Genomic DNA, 16,734 nt, shown 5'->3' with positions numbered 1-16,734 from the left:
AGCCCAAGAAGCTGCCTGACCCTGAATGGAATGAGTCTTGAACAAACTTGAAGGGCTGAAATTAGGATCCAAAGTGGTGAACTGGATTGGAAACTAGTTGCCAGACAGACGCCAGAGGGTGGTGGTTAATGGAAGTCGCTCGGAGGAAGGAAAGGTGAGTAGTGGAGTCCCTCAGTGTTTGGTGCTGGGGTCGATCCTGTTCAATATGTTTGCTGAAGGGTTAGAAGGAAAGGTTTGCCTTTTTACAGATGATACCAAGATTTGTAACAGAGTAGATACCGAGGAGGTTGTGGAAAACGTGAAAAAGGATCTACAAAAGTAACAGGAATAGTCTAATATCTGGCAACTAAAATTCAATGCAAAGAAAAGCAGAGTAATGTATGTGGGGATTAATAATCGGAAGGAACTGTATATGTTGGGAGGTGAGAGGCTGATATGCACAGATGGGGAAAGGGACCTTGGGGTGATAGTGTCCGAAGATCTAAAGGCAAAAAAACAGTGTGACAATGTGGCTGCTGCCCAGAAGGATGCTGGGCTGTATAAAGAGACGTAACTAGTACAGGTCGTGGGTTAGGCCCCACTTGGAGTATTCTGTTCAGTTTTGGAGACCGTATCTGGTGAAGGACATAAGAAGACTTGAAGCAGTCCAGAAAAGGGCAATGAAAATGATAGGAGGTTTGTACCAAAAGACGTATGAGGAGAGACTGGAAGCCCTGAATATGTATACCCTAGAGCAGGAGTGTCAAAGTCGGTTCTTGAGGGCCACAATGCATTTGGGTTTTCAGGATTTCCCCAATGAATATGCATGAGATCTATTTGCATGCACAGCTTTCATTGTATGCTAATAGATCTCATGCATATTCATTGGGGAAATCCTGAAAACCCAGCTGGATTGCAGCCCTCGAGGAACAACTTTGACACCTGTGCCCTAGAGGAAAGGAGGGATAGGGGAGATATGATTTAGACATTCAAATACTTGAAAGGTATTAACGTAGAACAAAATCTTTTCCAGAGAACGGAAAATGGTAAAACCACAGGACATAATTTGAGGTTGAGGGATTGTAGACTCAAGAGCAATGTTAGGAAATTCTACTTTACATAGAGGGTGGTGGATGCCTGGAATGTGCTCGTGAGAGAGGTGATAGAGAGGAAACCAGTGAGAGTTCAAAAAAGCGTGGGATGAACACAGAGGATCTAGAATCAGAAAATAATAGTAAATATTGAAGAACTAAGACCAGTACTAGGCAGACTTACACGGTCTGTGTCTGTAATATGGCTGTTTGGTTGAGGATGGCTGGGGAGGGCTTCAATGGCTGGGATGGTGTAGATGGGCTGGAGAGAGTTTTGACAGAGACTTCAGTAGTTGGAACCTAAGCACAGTACTGGGCAGAGCTTTGGATTCTTACCCAGAAATAGCTAAAAAAAAAAAAAAAAATTATATTAAATTGAATTGAACTGAATCAGGTTGGGCAGACTGGATGGATCATTCGGGTCTTTATCTGCCATCATCTACTATGTTGAGAAAACCCGGAAAAGGCTTTTTCTGAAGAAAATAGGCAGACGCAATAAGTCTCTTTGATCTAGCGCACAATGGCAGCCTTGGAAGCACCGTACCCCTTACGAGGACCCGCTAAAAATACAAAAAGATGACTCGACTTCCAGAACTTCTGGGTCCACTGAACATAAGAGTGAAGGACCCGACAGACATCCAACTTGCGCAACTGCCTCTGTTCCAAAGAGCTCTCGACCAGGAGGACCACGGATCAGTTGACATGAAAAGGTGAGACCACTTTCAGCAGAAAGGAAGGAACAGGCCGTAGCACCAACCAATCCCTAGAAAACTGCAGGAAGGGAGGCCTATAAGAGAAAGCCTGCAGCTCAGAAACGCATCTCACAGAAGTAATGGCCACCAGGTAAACCGCCTTGAGAGTAAAGTCCTTCAACGAGCAGGAACCCAGTGGCTCAAAGGGGCAGGCGCATTAGCATGGGCAGGATCAGATTGAGATCCCAGGTGAGAACCGAAGGCCGCACTTGAGACCAAAGCAATTTAGCAGCCCTCAAAAAGTGAACCACGTCCAGAAAAGAAGTTAAACGCTTACCCTGCAGCAAACCGTGAAACCCAGACAAAGCTGCAAGCTGAAGCAGGAGAGAAGACCAGGCCAGGCCCCTATCCATGCCATCCTGTAAGAACTCCAAGATGAGAGGCAAAGAGTCACGAAAGGAAAACCACTCCACGTGCAGCACACCACTCTTCAAAAACAACCTCTCTTACATAAGCGTTCCCTCTCAAGAACCAAGCCATAAGACGAAAGGGACACCAATCAAACATTGGAATGGGGCCCTGAGTCAGAAGGTCAGGCAGGAAGGGCAGCAGAAGAGGAACTGCCATGAGAAGATGAACCAGATCCGCACACCACTGGCGCCTGGGCCAGTTCGAAGCCACCAGGATCATGCGGCCAGGGTGCCAAGCAATGCGAAGAAGGACTCTGCCCACCATCAGCCACGGAAGAAGCACATACAGGAGGCCCGCCATCGACCAAGGCTGTACCAAAGCATCCAGCCCCTCAACCTGAACATCCCTGTGTCGACTGAAGAACCGCAGCACTCTGGCATTGACCGGCAGCCCCAAAGACTACATAATCAACTCGAAGGCTGAGGGACTGAGACACCACTTTCCAGGATCTAGCATGTAACGACTGAAGAAGTCCGCCTGGACATTCTCCACTTCTGCTATATGGGAAGCCGAGGTGTCCAGAAGATGAGTCTCTGCCCACACCATGAGCAGAGCAGCCTCCTATGCAACCAGACAACTCCTGGTTCCCCCCTGATGACTGACATAAGCCACCGCCGTGGCATTGTCTGAGTGAACCCGAACAGACTTACACATCAACAACGTCTGGAATGCTAGCAATGCCAGACGGATGGCTGTGGTAGCCAGAACACTGATCGACCAAGGCGCCTCCCTCCAGAGACCAGCTGCCCTAAGCCGAGTGACCGAGACACTGAGCTCCCCAACCAAAGAGACTGGCGTCTGTGAGAAGCATTGTCCACTGGGGCTGATCTAGACTCACTTCCTGCACCAGATTGGAAGACTGTAGCCACTCACGGAGACTGCGACGAACTAACCCCCGAAGAGGAACGGGAGAGTTCATATCATGAACATGGGGCAACCACCGTTAAAGCAGAGCATGCTGAAGTGGGTGCATTTGAGCCCAGGCCCACCGAACCACGTCCAAGGAAGCTGCCATCAACCCCAAGACCTGGAGAAAAAACTTGCGTCCAAGGACATCGGAAAGTTATCAGAAGACAAATCTGCAGCTGCAACTTGACCACTCAGGCCACTGGCAGGAAGCCCTTCCCAAGCTTCCGTAGAAAAGAACCCCAAGGTACTCCAGGCATTGAAACAGAGTCAACTGACTCTCTTGGACAGGTTGACTACCCGTCCCAGCGACTGCAGGAACTCCACAACCAGAGCCGTAACTAGGGAACTCTCCTGAAAAGACTTTGCTTGGCTCAACCAGTCGTCCAGATAGGGTGAATCAGAATGTCCTCCTTGCGCAAGGACACTGCCATGACCACCATAATCTTGGTGAACTTCTGCGGAGCCGTAGCCAGACCAAAAGGAAGCGCACAAAACTGATAAGTGCCAAGATTGCAAAGTGAAGGAACCACTGATGGGAGGGCACGAATCGGAACATGCAAGTAGACCTCCATCAGATCGAGACAGGTCAGAAATTCCCCTGGCTGAACCACCAGAATGACAGATTTCAGGGTCTCCATATGAAAAGATGGAACTCACAGAGCCCTGTTGACCCTCTTCAGATCCAAAATGGGCCAAAAAGTCCCCCCTTTCTTGGGCACTACGAAGTAAATCGAATACTGTCCGGTGAAACACTCCTGCAGAGGGACAGACACTAGCGCTTTGAGATCTAGCAATCTCTGAAGCATCTGACGAAAGGCCCGCTTCTTCCATGCCGCTTGACATGGAGAAGTGAGAAAGTGATATGGCAAGGAGCGGGAAAACTCCAGAGCATAACTATCCCAAATCACCTCCAGGACCCACTGATCCGTTGTGATCTCAGCCCACACTTGGAAAAGTCTTACAACCGAGCGCCCACTGAAATTAAGGCAAGGAGTCTTTGGGCCGGACGGGTGACGGGGGAACCGGCTGAGGAATCACGTCCCCCCCCCCCCCGAAAGGACTGCATGCGCTGAAAGAAACGGCTCCGGGGAGACCCAGAGGCAGGAAGAAGCAGCCCTTAGACCAGGCCGATATCTGTGGAAATCACGCAAATGCCCCCGAGCAATGCCACCCTGCACAGGCGGATGGACACGGTCTTCAGGAAGCCGGGGCCACGGGCACCTTAGAGTCCAATAAGGTCTGAACCAACTTGTCAAAATCCTCACCAAACAAAAAAGACCCCGGAAAGAGAAATTTCATCAGCTTAGCCTTAGATGCCACATCTGCCAACCAAGCCCGGAACCACAAGGTACGACGAGCAGCCACCCCAAGAGCCATGGACTTGGCCGACACCCAAAACAGGTCATACATGGCATCAGAGAGATAGGAAGCACCCATCTCAATTTTGGCTACTTCCTGTGCCACCAAGGACCAATCATCAGATTCACTGTCAAGGACACACTCAGCCCACTGAAAATAAGCTCAAGCAACCAGACCACCACACATCGCCATATGAACCGCAAGGGCAGTGACATCAAAATTCTGCTTAAGGAGGGACTCCAGCCTACACTCCTCAGAGTTCCTCAAGGCTGAGCTGCGTTCAACGGGCACCATATGCCACTTTGCAATAGCCGAGACCACCTCATCCACCACCAGCAACTTCAAGGTATCCCTATCCCCCTCTGGGATGGGATACAGGTGAGCCATAGAGCGTGCAAAATGAAAGGGCACCTCCAACACTTTCTACTGTGCAAGCACAATATCCCAAATATCCTGATGCATAGGAAAAAAGCGGGATGCTGAGTGGATCCCCCGAATCAGAGGGTCCACCACATGCGGGGCTCTAGAAAAATTTTGGGGAGGTGGAGGAAATGGGGGGAGGAACTCAACACATGACCCGTTGAGTGACACCCCTGAGGTTGGATGGACCCCCAAAAGGGTCTCCCCAAGCTCAATCCAGCACCAAACAGGGACAAGAAGGCCACTAAACAACTTCCAACAGGCCTACACTAACCATTTTCAGGAAAGACTGGCACAACTTACCACACCTGCTTGAGACTGAGCAAAAACTGGTTAGACTAGAGCAGTAGTCTCAAACTCGCAGCCCATGAGCCACATGCGGACCACCAGGTACTATTTTGAGGCCCTCGTTATGTTTATCATAATCACAAAAGTAAAATAAAAACAGTTTTGTGATCTTTAGCTATAAATTACAATATGATTATTAAGACTTAGCCAAAAGAAAAGATTTATAAACTATAAAGAGTTTTACCTCATGCAAAATTGTCATTTCTTTAATAAGACATTAACTATTTTTCTGAGGCCCTCCAAGTACTGTACCTACAAATCCAAAATGTGGCCCTGCAAAGGGTTTGAGTTTGAAACCACTGGACTAGAGGGAAGCACAGCTATTAGTATTAAAGCCAAAGTTTTGTTTCAGTCTCCCCACTTGTTGGTCATAGTGAGCTATTACCCATCAGTGAACTGTGCCAGTCTGGAGAAATGCTAAAGAAGAAGGTTTTTATCCTCCAACCTTAGAGTATGAAACAGATTGTAGGGGATAATCACTCAGAGGAAGGCTACCAAAATGGTGCGTGATCTTTGTCATAAGACATATGGGGGACAGATGTAAAGATCTCAGTAAAACGGACAGGACACAAATAGTAATAGAACACAGTAATCAACAGACAGGACTGAAACGAAAAGGATAAGGGGAAGAACTACAATATTTATAGAAAAAGGAGGAAGTATACAATGAAAGCTGTGCATGCAAATGGATCTCATGCATATTCATAGGGGAAATCCTGAAAACCCAACTGGATTGCGGCCCTCGAGGAAGGACTTTGACACCCCTGATTTAAAGAATGTGCCACATCTCTTTGCCTGCCAAGATGTTAAACCATTTTTTTCTTTACTCCTTTTTAAGCTTTGGCACTCTCAGCCATTTAATGTGGACTTGATCATTGATAAATTATTGCCTTGGACTTTATTTGATGAGAATTTGTATGCTATGTTAGAAGTTGATATACTTGTATTTTTGTTATGTAATTGTAACAAATAAAGAAAGAGAGAGAAAAAAAAAAAGGATGGAACCAGGCTGCTGGTGTCAACATTTAAAAAGGAGATAGAGCAACTTTTAAACTAGAAACAGGGGGTAGGCAGACAATCACTCAAAAGCGCATGGTTCGGAACAAGGTATCTTTAAAAGATATCATCATAAAAGGGAAGACAGAGCATCCCGATAGCGAGATTGCAATACGGGCCACAGTAGACCAGGTTTCCTTAAATACAGAGTAGGTTGATTTTAAAGATTTAAAATTATCCATACCAACTGTTGAGCAAATTGTAAATAGATATGATAAACATTGTTTGAAATGTGTGTATGCAAATGCCAGAAAGCCTAAGAAACAAGATGAAAGAGTTAGAATATATTACACTAAATGAAAAGATAGATATAATAGGCATATTTGAGACCTGGTGGAAGAAATGTGAGATATCTGACATGCCAACAAATGTTCCATCTGAAAAATACTTACTTAGTGCTCTGGAATGATCTGGATTTCGAATTCCTTTTAATTTCAACTTTTGTAACAACATTGCAGAAGTGAGTTGCCGTACAAGATAAACAGACATGGAGTAATTCTACAAAGCAAAAACAGATCAAAATTAAACTTGAAAAATAATTCTAGAAATTATCATTTTCAGATATGTCCCTAAGCAAAATTTCAATATAATTGGGCATACCTTTTTACTGTTAAGAATGTCACCTATTGCTGAATTCTTCTGTACAATGAGAAGATCTTAGCTTCTAGGAGAAAATTCACAATTTGCCTCACCAATTTGCTACATTTCTTTGAAAGGATGAAAAAATATGTGGATAATGGTGAGCTAGTTGATGAAGTGTATCTACAGGGTGAGGCAAAAAAAAAAAAAAAAAAAAGGTAACCTCCCAACAGTTTTCTCATGAATCACTTCAAATTTCATCAATAAAGTTTACACTCTTAGGCCCATATTCTATAAATGGCACATTAGCCTAGGTGCCGGTAAGTTAAGAGAAAAACAACGTTTAAAAATGCTTTTAAAATAAATATCAAGGCACCTACCAGCACCTAAAAAAACAGCACCAGAATCGCGCCTACAGAGGCACTTTTACGATGTCTAACGCTTGAAGTGACATTAGGTGCCATAAAGCACCTCCGTAGGTGTAATATACATCAAAGGTAGGCACCAGAAACGTAGGACTTGAAAACCCTGGCCTACATTTCTGATGCCAACCTTTCACAAAGGCGCAATACTCTAAACGCTGCCATTACACGATTGACACATGATCGATGGTTGCTTTTAAGGCAGCCACTGATAACGGCACCATTTAGAATTCGGGCCTTAGTCACACCATACTTATGTATTACAGGTATAAGATCCTTTATCTGAAATCATTGGGACATATTTTCAGTTTTTGGAATTTTTCGGTTTTCAGAATGGTAATGTTAAGTCAGAAAAAGACAGACCATAACATCATAAAATTACCACCAAACTTTTTTATTTAAAAATAAGGAAAAACATTAAAACACTTCAAGCACTTCAAACACAAACTTGTTCCAAACTGTGGCACTGCAGCAATACCTTCAAACATAAATGAAGCTTTAAAATGCATCATCTTTAGTCATACGTGGAAGGGCATTTTCAATAGGACGTCTAAGTTTGGACATTTTGGGAAAGATGTCCAGAAATCCAGTAGAAAAAATATCCGTTTCTGAACAACCATTTTTCAAAATGACCTATCTAGACATATTAGTCCTTAGTGCGTCTATCTTTTATGGACATTTTCAAATACGAAGACGTCCAAATTAAAAAACGCACAAACGACAAGCCATTGAGACATCCATGAAGTGAACATTCTTAGCAAACTGTCCACACAAACATGAGAAAGGGGCACTCTAGCAGGTACTGCAGTGAACCAGGGCTGTGGTGTCGGAAGCAATTTTTGGGTTACTAGAGTTGGAGTAGTGAAAATGTACCAACTCTGACTCAACTCCAACTCCTAATAGAGTTAAATTGCATGTCATGTAAATATAATGCTTATATTTTGTATTTCACAGATAATTTGATTAACCCATTTTTTCAGGGTATGTTTTACTTTCAGAATATATTTTGAGTGAAATAGTGTGCTGGCCATGTTAGTCCACTTTCCAAGCTAGTATAAAGAAATAAAACAAAAAAACAAAGGAAATAAGGTGATACCTTTTTTTATTGGACTAACTCAATGAATTGTATAAGTTTTCGAAGGTAACCCTTCTTCTTCAGATCAGAAATAAGCAAATGTTGACAAATATCAGTAAATATAAAGAAACCATGAAAGCATTTCAGGGATAGGAAGAGGGAATGGTGGGTGGTTAGGAGACAGAAAGGTGACAGAGCAGTTTAAAATGCCTTTACAGTGGGAAAGAAAGCCCAGATATCTATTAAGTCCTGTCTGGAAGGTGTCAAAATACCTTATCATTTTGATTTCAAAGGTTTACATTCTTGGATTGTTTTAAAGTTTCTTTCGTATTCTCACCATAAAAACACTGGTGCAGTGATCAGTTTTTCCAAAGTACTGTCCGACAGAGGTGACCATCCTGGTTAATATTGCAATTCTTAATATGATAACTACCGTATTTTTCGCTCCATAAGACACACCTGACCATAAGATGCACCCACCTCTAGAGAAGAAAAAACCAAGAAAAAAAAATTCTGAACCAAATGGTGTGCCCTGTACCCTGCCCCCCCTCTGGTGGTCAAGTGGTAGGCCAGGACAGGGTACAGGGCACATCTAGTAGTGGGCACGTCTAATGGTAGGCAGTCCCAAGCCAGCCCACCAGCCCCAAACTAGCCAGCTAGCCCCAGGAAAGCCCCCCATACCTTTTAAAATTCTGACATCAGGGGGGGGTGCTGTTTAGCTGAGCATGTGAGATGACGTGTTTCAGAGGAGCTCCTGTTGGGCCTACTTTTCATGCATCATTCGGATCACTATTTCTCATAGAACTTTTCTCTATTTTGGATTTTCTTGGGCCTCATTGGATTATGTCTAAAATGCAGCGTATTGACACAGCATTTGCGGCTGGTCAATCTACTAAACGATCGAAACAAGATCTGCCTTCACCTCACAAGGCATCGGCTGCTAAAGACGTCACGAACCAAGCCTTGCTTGTAGCCATGCGGGAAGAGTTCGCTGAGATCAAGGAGATGCTTCAATCTATTCACTCAGTGCTTAAAGATTTGCAGGCTGGTGTGAACTCTCAATCGGAGCAATTGTCTATGCTTTGCCAAAAGTTTGAGAGTCTGGATTCTCGAACGGAAGCGATTGAGATGAAGTCGAAAACATATGACGCACATACTAAAATGATTGTGAAACTCCAACAAGACTATGAAGATTTAGCTAATAGAAGTCGTCGAAATAATTTGCGCATTCTCGGCATACCGGAGACTGTGAAAGCAAATGATCCTGTGGGGTTTTGTGTCAAATTTCTGCCGGAATTGTTACATCTGCATTTTGACCCACCGATGGAAGTTGAGTGTGCCCATCGGGTGCCGGCAGGGAGGTCCTCTTCATTATCGTCTTACCCGAGGCCTATGCTATCTGCGCTACCCTCAAGTGCTGGCGATTTTGAATGCCGCTAAAGCCAAAGCTCCACTGAAATGGAAGGACTCTAAGATCATCATCCTACCGGATTTTGCGAAAGCTACAGCCTTCAAACGGAAGCAGTTTTTGGCCCTCCGTCCCAAATTGAAAAAGTTGAATGAGCAATATGGCTTGTATTATCCTGCTCGGATGCGAGTCACTTTAAATAATGTGACATAGAACTTTGATTCACCCGAAGATCTTCAAACTTATCTTCAGCATCAACGTCTTTCTGATATGGACGTGCAATCCTCTCATCCTCCTTGAATGCTATGTATGCCTTCTTCTGGTCTCAGCTGGTTATTTGATGGTGTTATGATTGTTAGTGGTTATTGCTTATAGTTCGGTACTGGTTATATTATACCATCGGTGCATGATTTTTGTTTTTTATTTCATAACTCTCTGCTTGGCCTTATGGGAGCCTTTTGAACCCCTCTCCTCACCTGTTATTCATCCCACAGAGGCAGTTGCCTTATGCTCTTCAGAGCTTTTTTTGTTGCCCTTTGTATGTTAGTTTTATTGATGTTTTGTTTCATGGTTGGGTTGTTTTTTCAGTATTACTCCGGAGCATTATTATATGGTTTTTTAGCATTTTCTATATTCTCTCCTAATATCTTTTTTTATGCTCAGTTCTGATTGTCACTGTGTTTCTCTAAATGTCAATGGCCTAAATAATGTGATAAAGAGGAAAAAGATTCTGAATTATTTAAAATCTTTGAAACCTACAATTATATGTTTGCATGAAACACATCTGAGCAATGCAGAATTCCTGAAGTTGCAAACGGATTGGGTGGGACAATGCTTTTTTGCACCTGCTGTAAGAAAGCATGGTGGTGTTGCAGTTTTAATACATAAGCATGTAACTTTTGCTGTAGTGCAGCATAAATCAGATGTACACGGTAGATGGGTGTGGGTTCAGTTATCGCATAATGGTGCTTTATTCAATGTTCTATTTATGCACCTAACCGGGATGACCCAGGATTTTTTAAGGAAGTGTTTTCTTTACCTGATCTTGTTAATACAGTGCCTTTATTGGTAGGTGGAGATTTCAATCTTTGTTTGGACCCCCTTTTAGATCTGTCCTCTTCTCGCAAAATTTCTTCTTCTACATCTCGTTCTACCCTATGATCTATTATGAATGAACTTGGATTAACTGATCCATGGCGCTTGCTGAATCTTACTGGAAAGGAATATACTTGTTTTTCTGCTCCTCATTCATCTTATTCCCGTATAGATTATTTTTTGCTTTCCAAACAGTTAATTTCTCAGGTGGTCTCTACTCAGATTCATCCTATTTTAGTCTCTGATCATGCAGCTGTTAGTGTGGTTCTGACTGGAGACTTCACTTCTACTACACATTCCCGATGGCAATTTAATACCTCCCTTCTCCTGGATGATACCTTTGTCATTGAAGTTGAAGCTTTTCTAGTTGAATTTTTTATTTTCAATGATGATGCTTTCACTTCGGTGAGAATACAATGGGATGCTATGAAAGCTGCTCTTCGAGGTTTCATTATGAATTATGTCGCTAAACAACATAAGATTACTTTGAAATTAAAACAGGAGTTGGATGTTCAGATTAAGGATCTTGAACACCAGCATGCTTGTAGTAATAATCTTCTTGTTTATTATGATTTATTGCGCTTGTAGTATTGATATAATACTATTTGCTCTGAGGAATCTGCAGCATTTTTATTTAAAAAGTCAGCTAAATATTATGCTAGTGGTAATAAGGCTGGATGTATATTTGCTTCCTATTTAAAATCTCGAAAGGCTGCTCAGAAAATTCCTGGTATTAGATCTCCATCGGGAATGGTGGTCACGAGTACTGAAGAGATTAGCTCGCTTTTTGCTGATTTTTATTCTTCCCTATATGTTACAGACTATACTCTTGGTGAAGACAAGATATCAGACTTTCTTGCTGGACTATCTCATCCTTCCTTGTCGGAAGTTGATGTTGCTAGTCTCAGTACTCCTATTACTGTGGAGGAATTGGAAGATGCTTTAAAATCATTGAAACTCTGTAAGTCACCTAGGGGGATGGTTTCCCGGTGGAATTTTTCCATAAGTTTTCTTCTTTTCTCTTGCCTAGATTATTGAAATTATATGATCATATCTCGTATAATATGCATGCTTCCTCCACTTTTTTTGAAGCACTTATAGTACTGTTTCCAAAGCCAGATCAGGATCCTATGGAGATTAAAAAATTATCGCTCCTTTTCAATCTGGCTTTGGAACCACTTGCCCTTGCCATTCGTCAATCTACTCTGATTCAGGGTATTAAATTTCACTCTCAGGAGGTTAAGATTTCTCTATATGCGGATGATATGGTCATATATCTTTCGGATATATCCAATTCCATCCCCCCTTTGATGGCTCTTATTTCAGATTTTTCTGTTATTTCCGGTTATAAAATTAATTGGGAAAAGTATGATATCTTGCCTTTGAATGTTCACTGTGTACAACAAGATGTCTCTAATTTTTCTTTTAATTGGGTTACTTCATCAGTTAAATATTTTGGGATTTTGTTTGCGACAGATTTTGATTCTAGTCTGTCCCTTAATAGAGCTAGGGTGTTGACTACTGTAGAGGGCCTATTACGGAAATGGTCTCCATCGTTCCTTCCTTGGTGGGGGAGAATGGAGGCTGTTAAAATGATGATAGCGCCTGTTATTAACTATAACTCCATGATGTCACCATGTTTGTTTAACTTAGCATATTATAAGTTATTGGAGTCCAAGATCAGTAGATTTTTGTGGCAGGGTAAACCTCCTCGAGTGTTGAAACGCTCTCTTCAACGGTCAAAGTGTCATTGAGGGGTTAATTTCCCTAACTTCTATCGTTATCATTGGGCTTTTCTTCTGAGGCACAGTTGGTATTGGTTTCAACTGTATAATGATTTGATATTTCCTCGCTGGGTGGGAATAAAGAGAATTTTGATTCTACCATTTACTTTTTAATCATAAGAACATAAGCAATGCCTCCACTGGGTCAGACCTGAGGTCTATCGTGCCCAGCAGTCCGCTCACGCGGCGGCCCAACAGGTCCAGGACCTGTGCAATAATCCTCTATCTATACTCCTCTATCCCCTTTTCCAGCAGGAAATTGTCCAATCCTTTCTTGAACCCCAGTACTGTACTCTGCCCTATTACTCTCTCTGGAAGCGCATTCCAGGTGTCCACCACACGTTGGATAAAGAAGAACTTCCTAGCATTCATTTTGAATCTGTCCCCTTTCAACTTTTCTGAATGCCCTCTTGTTCTTTTATTATTCAAAAGTTTGAAGAATCTGTCCCTCTCTACTCTCTCTATGCCCTTCATGATCTTATAAGTCTCTATCATATCCCCTCTAAGTCTCCTCTTCTCCAGGGAAAAGAGACCCAGTTTCTCCCATCTCTCAGTGTATGAAAGGTTTTCCATCCCCTTTATCAGACGTGTCACTCTCCTCTGAACCCTCTCGAGTAACGCCATGTCCTTCTTAAGGTACAGCGACCAATATTAGACGCAGTACTCAAGATGCGGACGCACCATCGCCCGATACAATGGCAGGATAACTTCTTGATTATGCCTAGCATTCTGTTTGCCTTCTTAGCGGCTGCTGCGCACTATGCCGTCGGCTTTATTGTCATGTCCACCATTACCCCAAAGTCCCTTTCTTAGGTACTCTCATTTAATAACATCCCTCCCATCGTATAGTTGTACCTCGGGTTTCTGTTTCCCACATGTAATACTTTACATTTCTCAACGTTGAACTTCATCTGCATCTCGTCGTTCATTCCCCTAGTTTGTTCAAGTCCCTTTGCAATTCTTCACAGTCCTCTTTAGTCCGAGCTCCACTAAATAATTTGGTGTCGTCTGTAAATTTTATTATTTCGCACTTCGTCCCTGTTTCTAGATCATTTATGAATATATTAAATAGCAGCGGCCCGAGTACCAAGCCCTGCGGGACCCCACTCGTGACCCTCCTCCAGTCTGAGTAGTGGCCCTTCACTCCTACCCTCTGTTTCCTACCCGCCAACCAGTTTCTGATCCATCTATGTACGTCTCCTTCCACCCCATGGTTCTTCAGTTTCCGGAGTAGGCGTTCATGGGGCACCTTGTCAAAGGCTTTTTGAAAATCTAGATATATGATGTCTATGGGGTCTCCTTTGTTAATTCCTTCAAAGAAGTGCAATAAGTTTGTTAGGCACGATCTCCCCTTGCAGAAACCATGTTGGCTGGTTATCAGAAGTTCATTTCTTTCAAAATGTTCATCGATGTTTTCTTTTATCAGTGCTTCCATCATTTTCCCCGGAACCGAGGTCTGTGGTTTCCCCGGAACCGAGGTCTGTAGTTTCCCTGGTCACCTCTTGATCCCTTTTAAAGATGGGCGTAACGTTGGCTATCTTCCAGTCCTCCGGGATCATGCCTGTTTTCAGGGATAGATTGCAAATTTGATGCAATAGTTCCACTATCTCCTCCTTTAATTCTTTCAGAACCCTTGGATGGATTCCGTCCAGACCCGGAGATTTGTCAGTTTTTAGTTTTTCTATCTGCTTGCGGACATCTTCAAGGCTCACTTCCACGGATGTTAATTTTTCTGCTTGATTTCCATTGAAGAATTGTTCAGGTTCCGGTATGTTGGATGTGTCTTTGTTTGTGAATACAGACGAAAAGAACATGTTAAGTCTTTCTGCCACTTCTTTCTCCTCCTTCACCACTCCCTTCCTGTCTCTGTTGTCCAGCGGTCCCACCTCCTCCCTAGCCGGTTGCTTCTCTTTAACATATCTAAAGAACGGTTTGAAATTTCGTGCTTCCCTGGCTAGCCTCTCTTCATACTCTTTTGGCTTTTCGAACCACTCGGAGACATTCTTTTTGATACTTCCTGTGCTCTTTCCAGTTCCCCTCAGTTTTGTCCTTTTTCCATTTCCTGAATAAATTTTTTGTATTGCCTATCGCTTCCTTCACTATTTTAGTTATCCACGCCAGGTCTTTTGTTCGACTCTTTTTGCACCCCTTTCTGAATCTGGGGATATACAGATTTTGCGCCTCGCTCACCGTGTTCTTGAGAAAAGATCAGGCATGTTCTACCGTTTGCCATTTTTTGGAAGTGTTCCTAAGTTTCTTTCTTACCATTTCCCTCATTGCTTCGTAGTTTCCTTTCCTGAAGTTGAAAGTTGTCGCTATGGTTCTCTTTCCATTCGGTATTCCTACCTCAACCTTGAACTTGATCATGTTATGATCCCTGTTTCCCAACAGTCCCACTACCTCTACTTCCTTTGCAGGTCCCCTTAACCCATTTAGGATTAGATCCAGAGTGGCATTTCCTCTCGTTGGTTCTCTAAGAAGCTGCTCCATGAAACAATCTTGTACCAAGGGCGGATGCAAGGAGGCAGACCGAGCTGCAAGCAATAAACGGGTGGCTGAGGAGATGGTGCGAAGAGGAGGGTTTTCACTTTGTACGAAACTGGACAACCTTCCTGGGGAAAAACAAGCTCTACAGGAGGGACGGACTGCACCTGAGCACAGCGGGGACGAGGATGCTGGCACGAAACATCCAGACCAGCATAGACATGGCTTTAAACTGAGGACAAGGGGAAAGCCGACAGTCGATCTGACATCGACACATCGGACCAGAGTATCAAACAAGGATACTGAACAGGGAACAGGCGATAGAGAGCTCGAGACTGAGTGGACATTTTTTGTAAATAAAACCAAGGATGCAATGCAGGGGCCTAAGGAACAAATGAAGCTAAAAAGCGGAAAAAGGAGGAAACAGTCGGAGCCAAAAATGGGGAAGCAGACTGAGGACGAAACAGACGCACCACAGGAGGAGGATGAGCGGAACGAGATTCAGGGACTGGCAGCCCATGAGGAGATCGGCAGGAGCACCAAACCACGAGGAAAACCAACAGAGAAGACTGAGGACGTCACAGACACACAACAGGAGGAGGATGACCGAGATGAAGCTCGGGGGCTGGCAAACCACGAGGAGGACTGCAGGAGACCCAAAACACGAGGAAAACCAAAAGAGAGGGCAAAAACCTGGGTCTTAAACTGCCTATACACAAATGCTAGGAGCCTAAGAGCCAAAATGGGTGAACTAGAAATCATTGCCAGCAAAAAGGACCTGGACATAATTGGAGTTACAGAAACGTGGTGGACTGAGGACAATCAGTGGAATGTGGCCATACCAGGGTACAAACTATACAGGAGAGACAGGACACATAAAAAGGGTGGAGGAATAGCACTGTACATAAAAGACTCCATACCCTCAGCCAGGATGGAAACAACAGTACGGGCGGATGGCTTGGAATCACTATGGGTTAAGCTACAAGGAGGAACTGGGGCAGACATTAAATTGGGTCTGTACTACCGCCCACCTGGACAACCGGAAGAAATCGACCAGTACATGGAGGCTGAACTGAGGAAGGTATGCAGAAGCGGAAATGTGGTGGTGATGGGGGACTTCAACTATCCTGGGATAGACTGGAGTATTGGACACTCAAACTGCGCATGGGAGACCAAATTCCTAGAGGTCACGAGGGACTTTTTCATGGAGCAACTGGTCACGGAACCAACACGGGGCGATGCCACTCTTGACCTAATCTTCAACGGACTAGGGGGGCAAGCAAAGGAGGTGGCAGTATTAGCCCCGCTAGGTAACAGCGATCACAACACGATCCAGTGCAGGCTAGAAATTGGATCATCAAAGGGGAAAAGAACCACAACGACGGCACTCAACTTCAAAAAAGGAAATTATGATGCCATGAGGGAAATGGTGGGAAAGAAACTCAAAGGCAACATAGGAAAGATGGAATCCGTAGAAAAAGCCTGGACCTTACTCAAGGGGTCTGTGCACGAAGCACAAAACCTGTACATCCCCAAGTTCAGGAAAGGGTGCAAAAAAATAG

The 16,734-nt window shown here is 43.7% G+C and overlaps 1 protein-coding gene across 4 annotated transcripts in view; it reads right to left on the bottom strand.

The window, feature by feature from the left end:
* Nucleotides 1–16,734, bottom strand: part of PIAS2 (protein inhibitor of activated STAT 2) — a 136,105-nt gene that overhangs the window by 44,907 nt on the left and 74,464 nt on the right. For all 4 annotated transcript variants that reach the window (XM_033934957.1, XM_033934942.1, XM_033934950.1 and 1 more), the window contains exon 7: nt 6,718–6,823. In XM_033934957.1, coding sequence (XP_033790848.1) covers nt 6,718–6,823 — 106 coding nt within the window. The remainder of the gene's footprint in view (nt 1–6,717; nt 6,824–16,734) is intronic.

Source organism: Geotrypetes seraphini, chromosome 1 (assembly GCF_902459505.1).
Source record: "Geotrypetes seraphini chromosome 1, aGeoSer1.1, whole genome shotgun sequence".
NCBI classification, from domain to species: Eukaryota; Metazoa; Chordata; class Amphibia; order Gymnophiona; family Dermophiidae; genus Geotrypetes; species Geotrypetes seraphini.
Note: the sequence above shows the minus strand (reverse complement) of the source record. Positions and strands in the feature narration are given on the sequence as shown.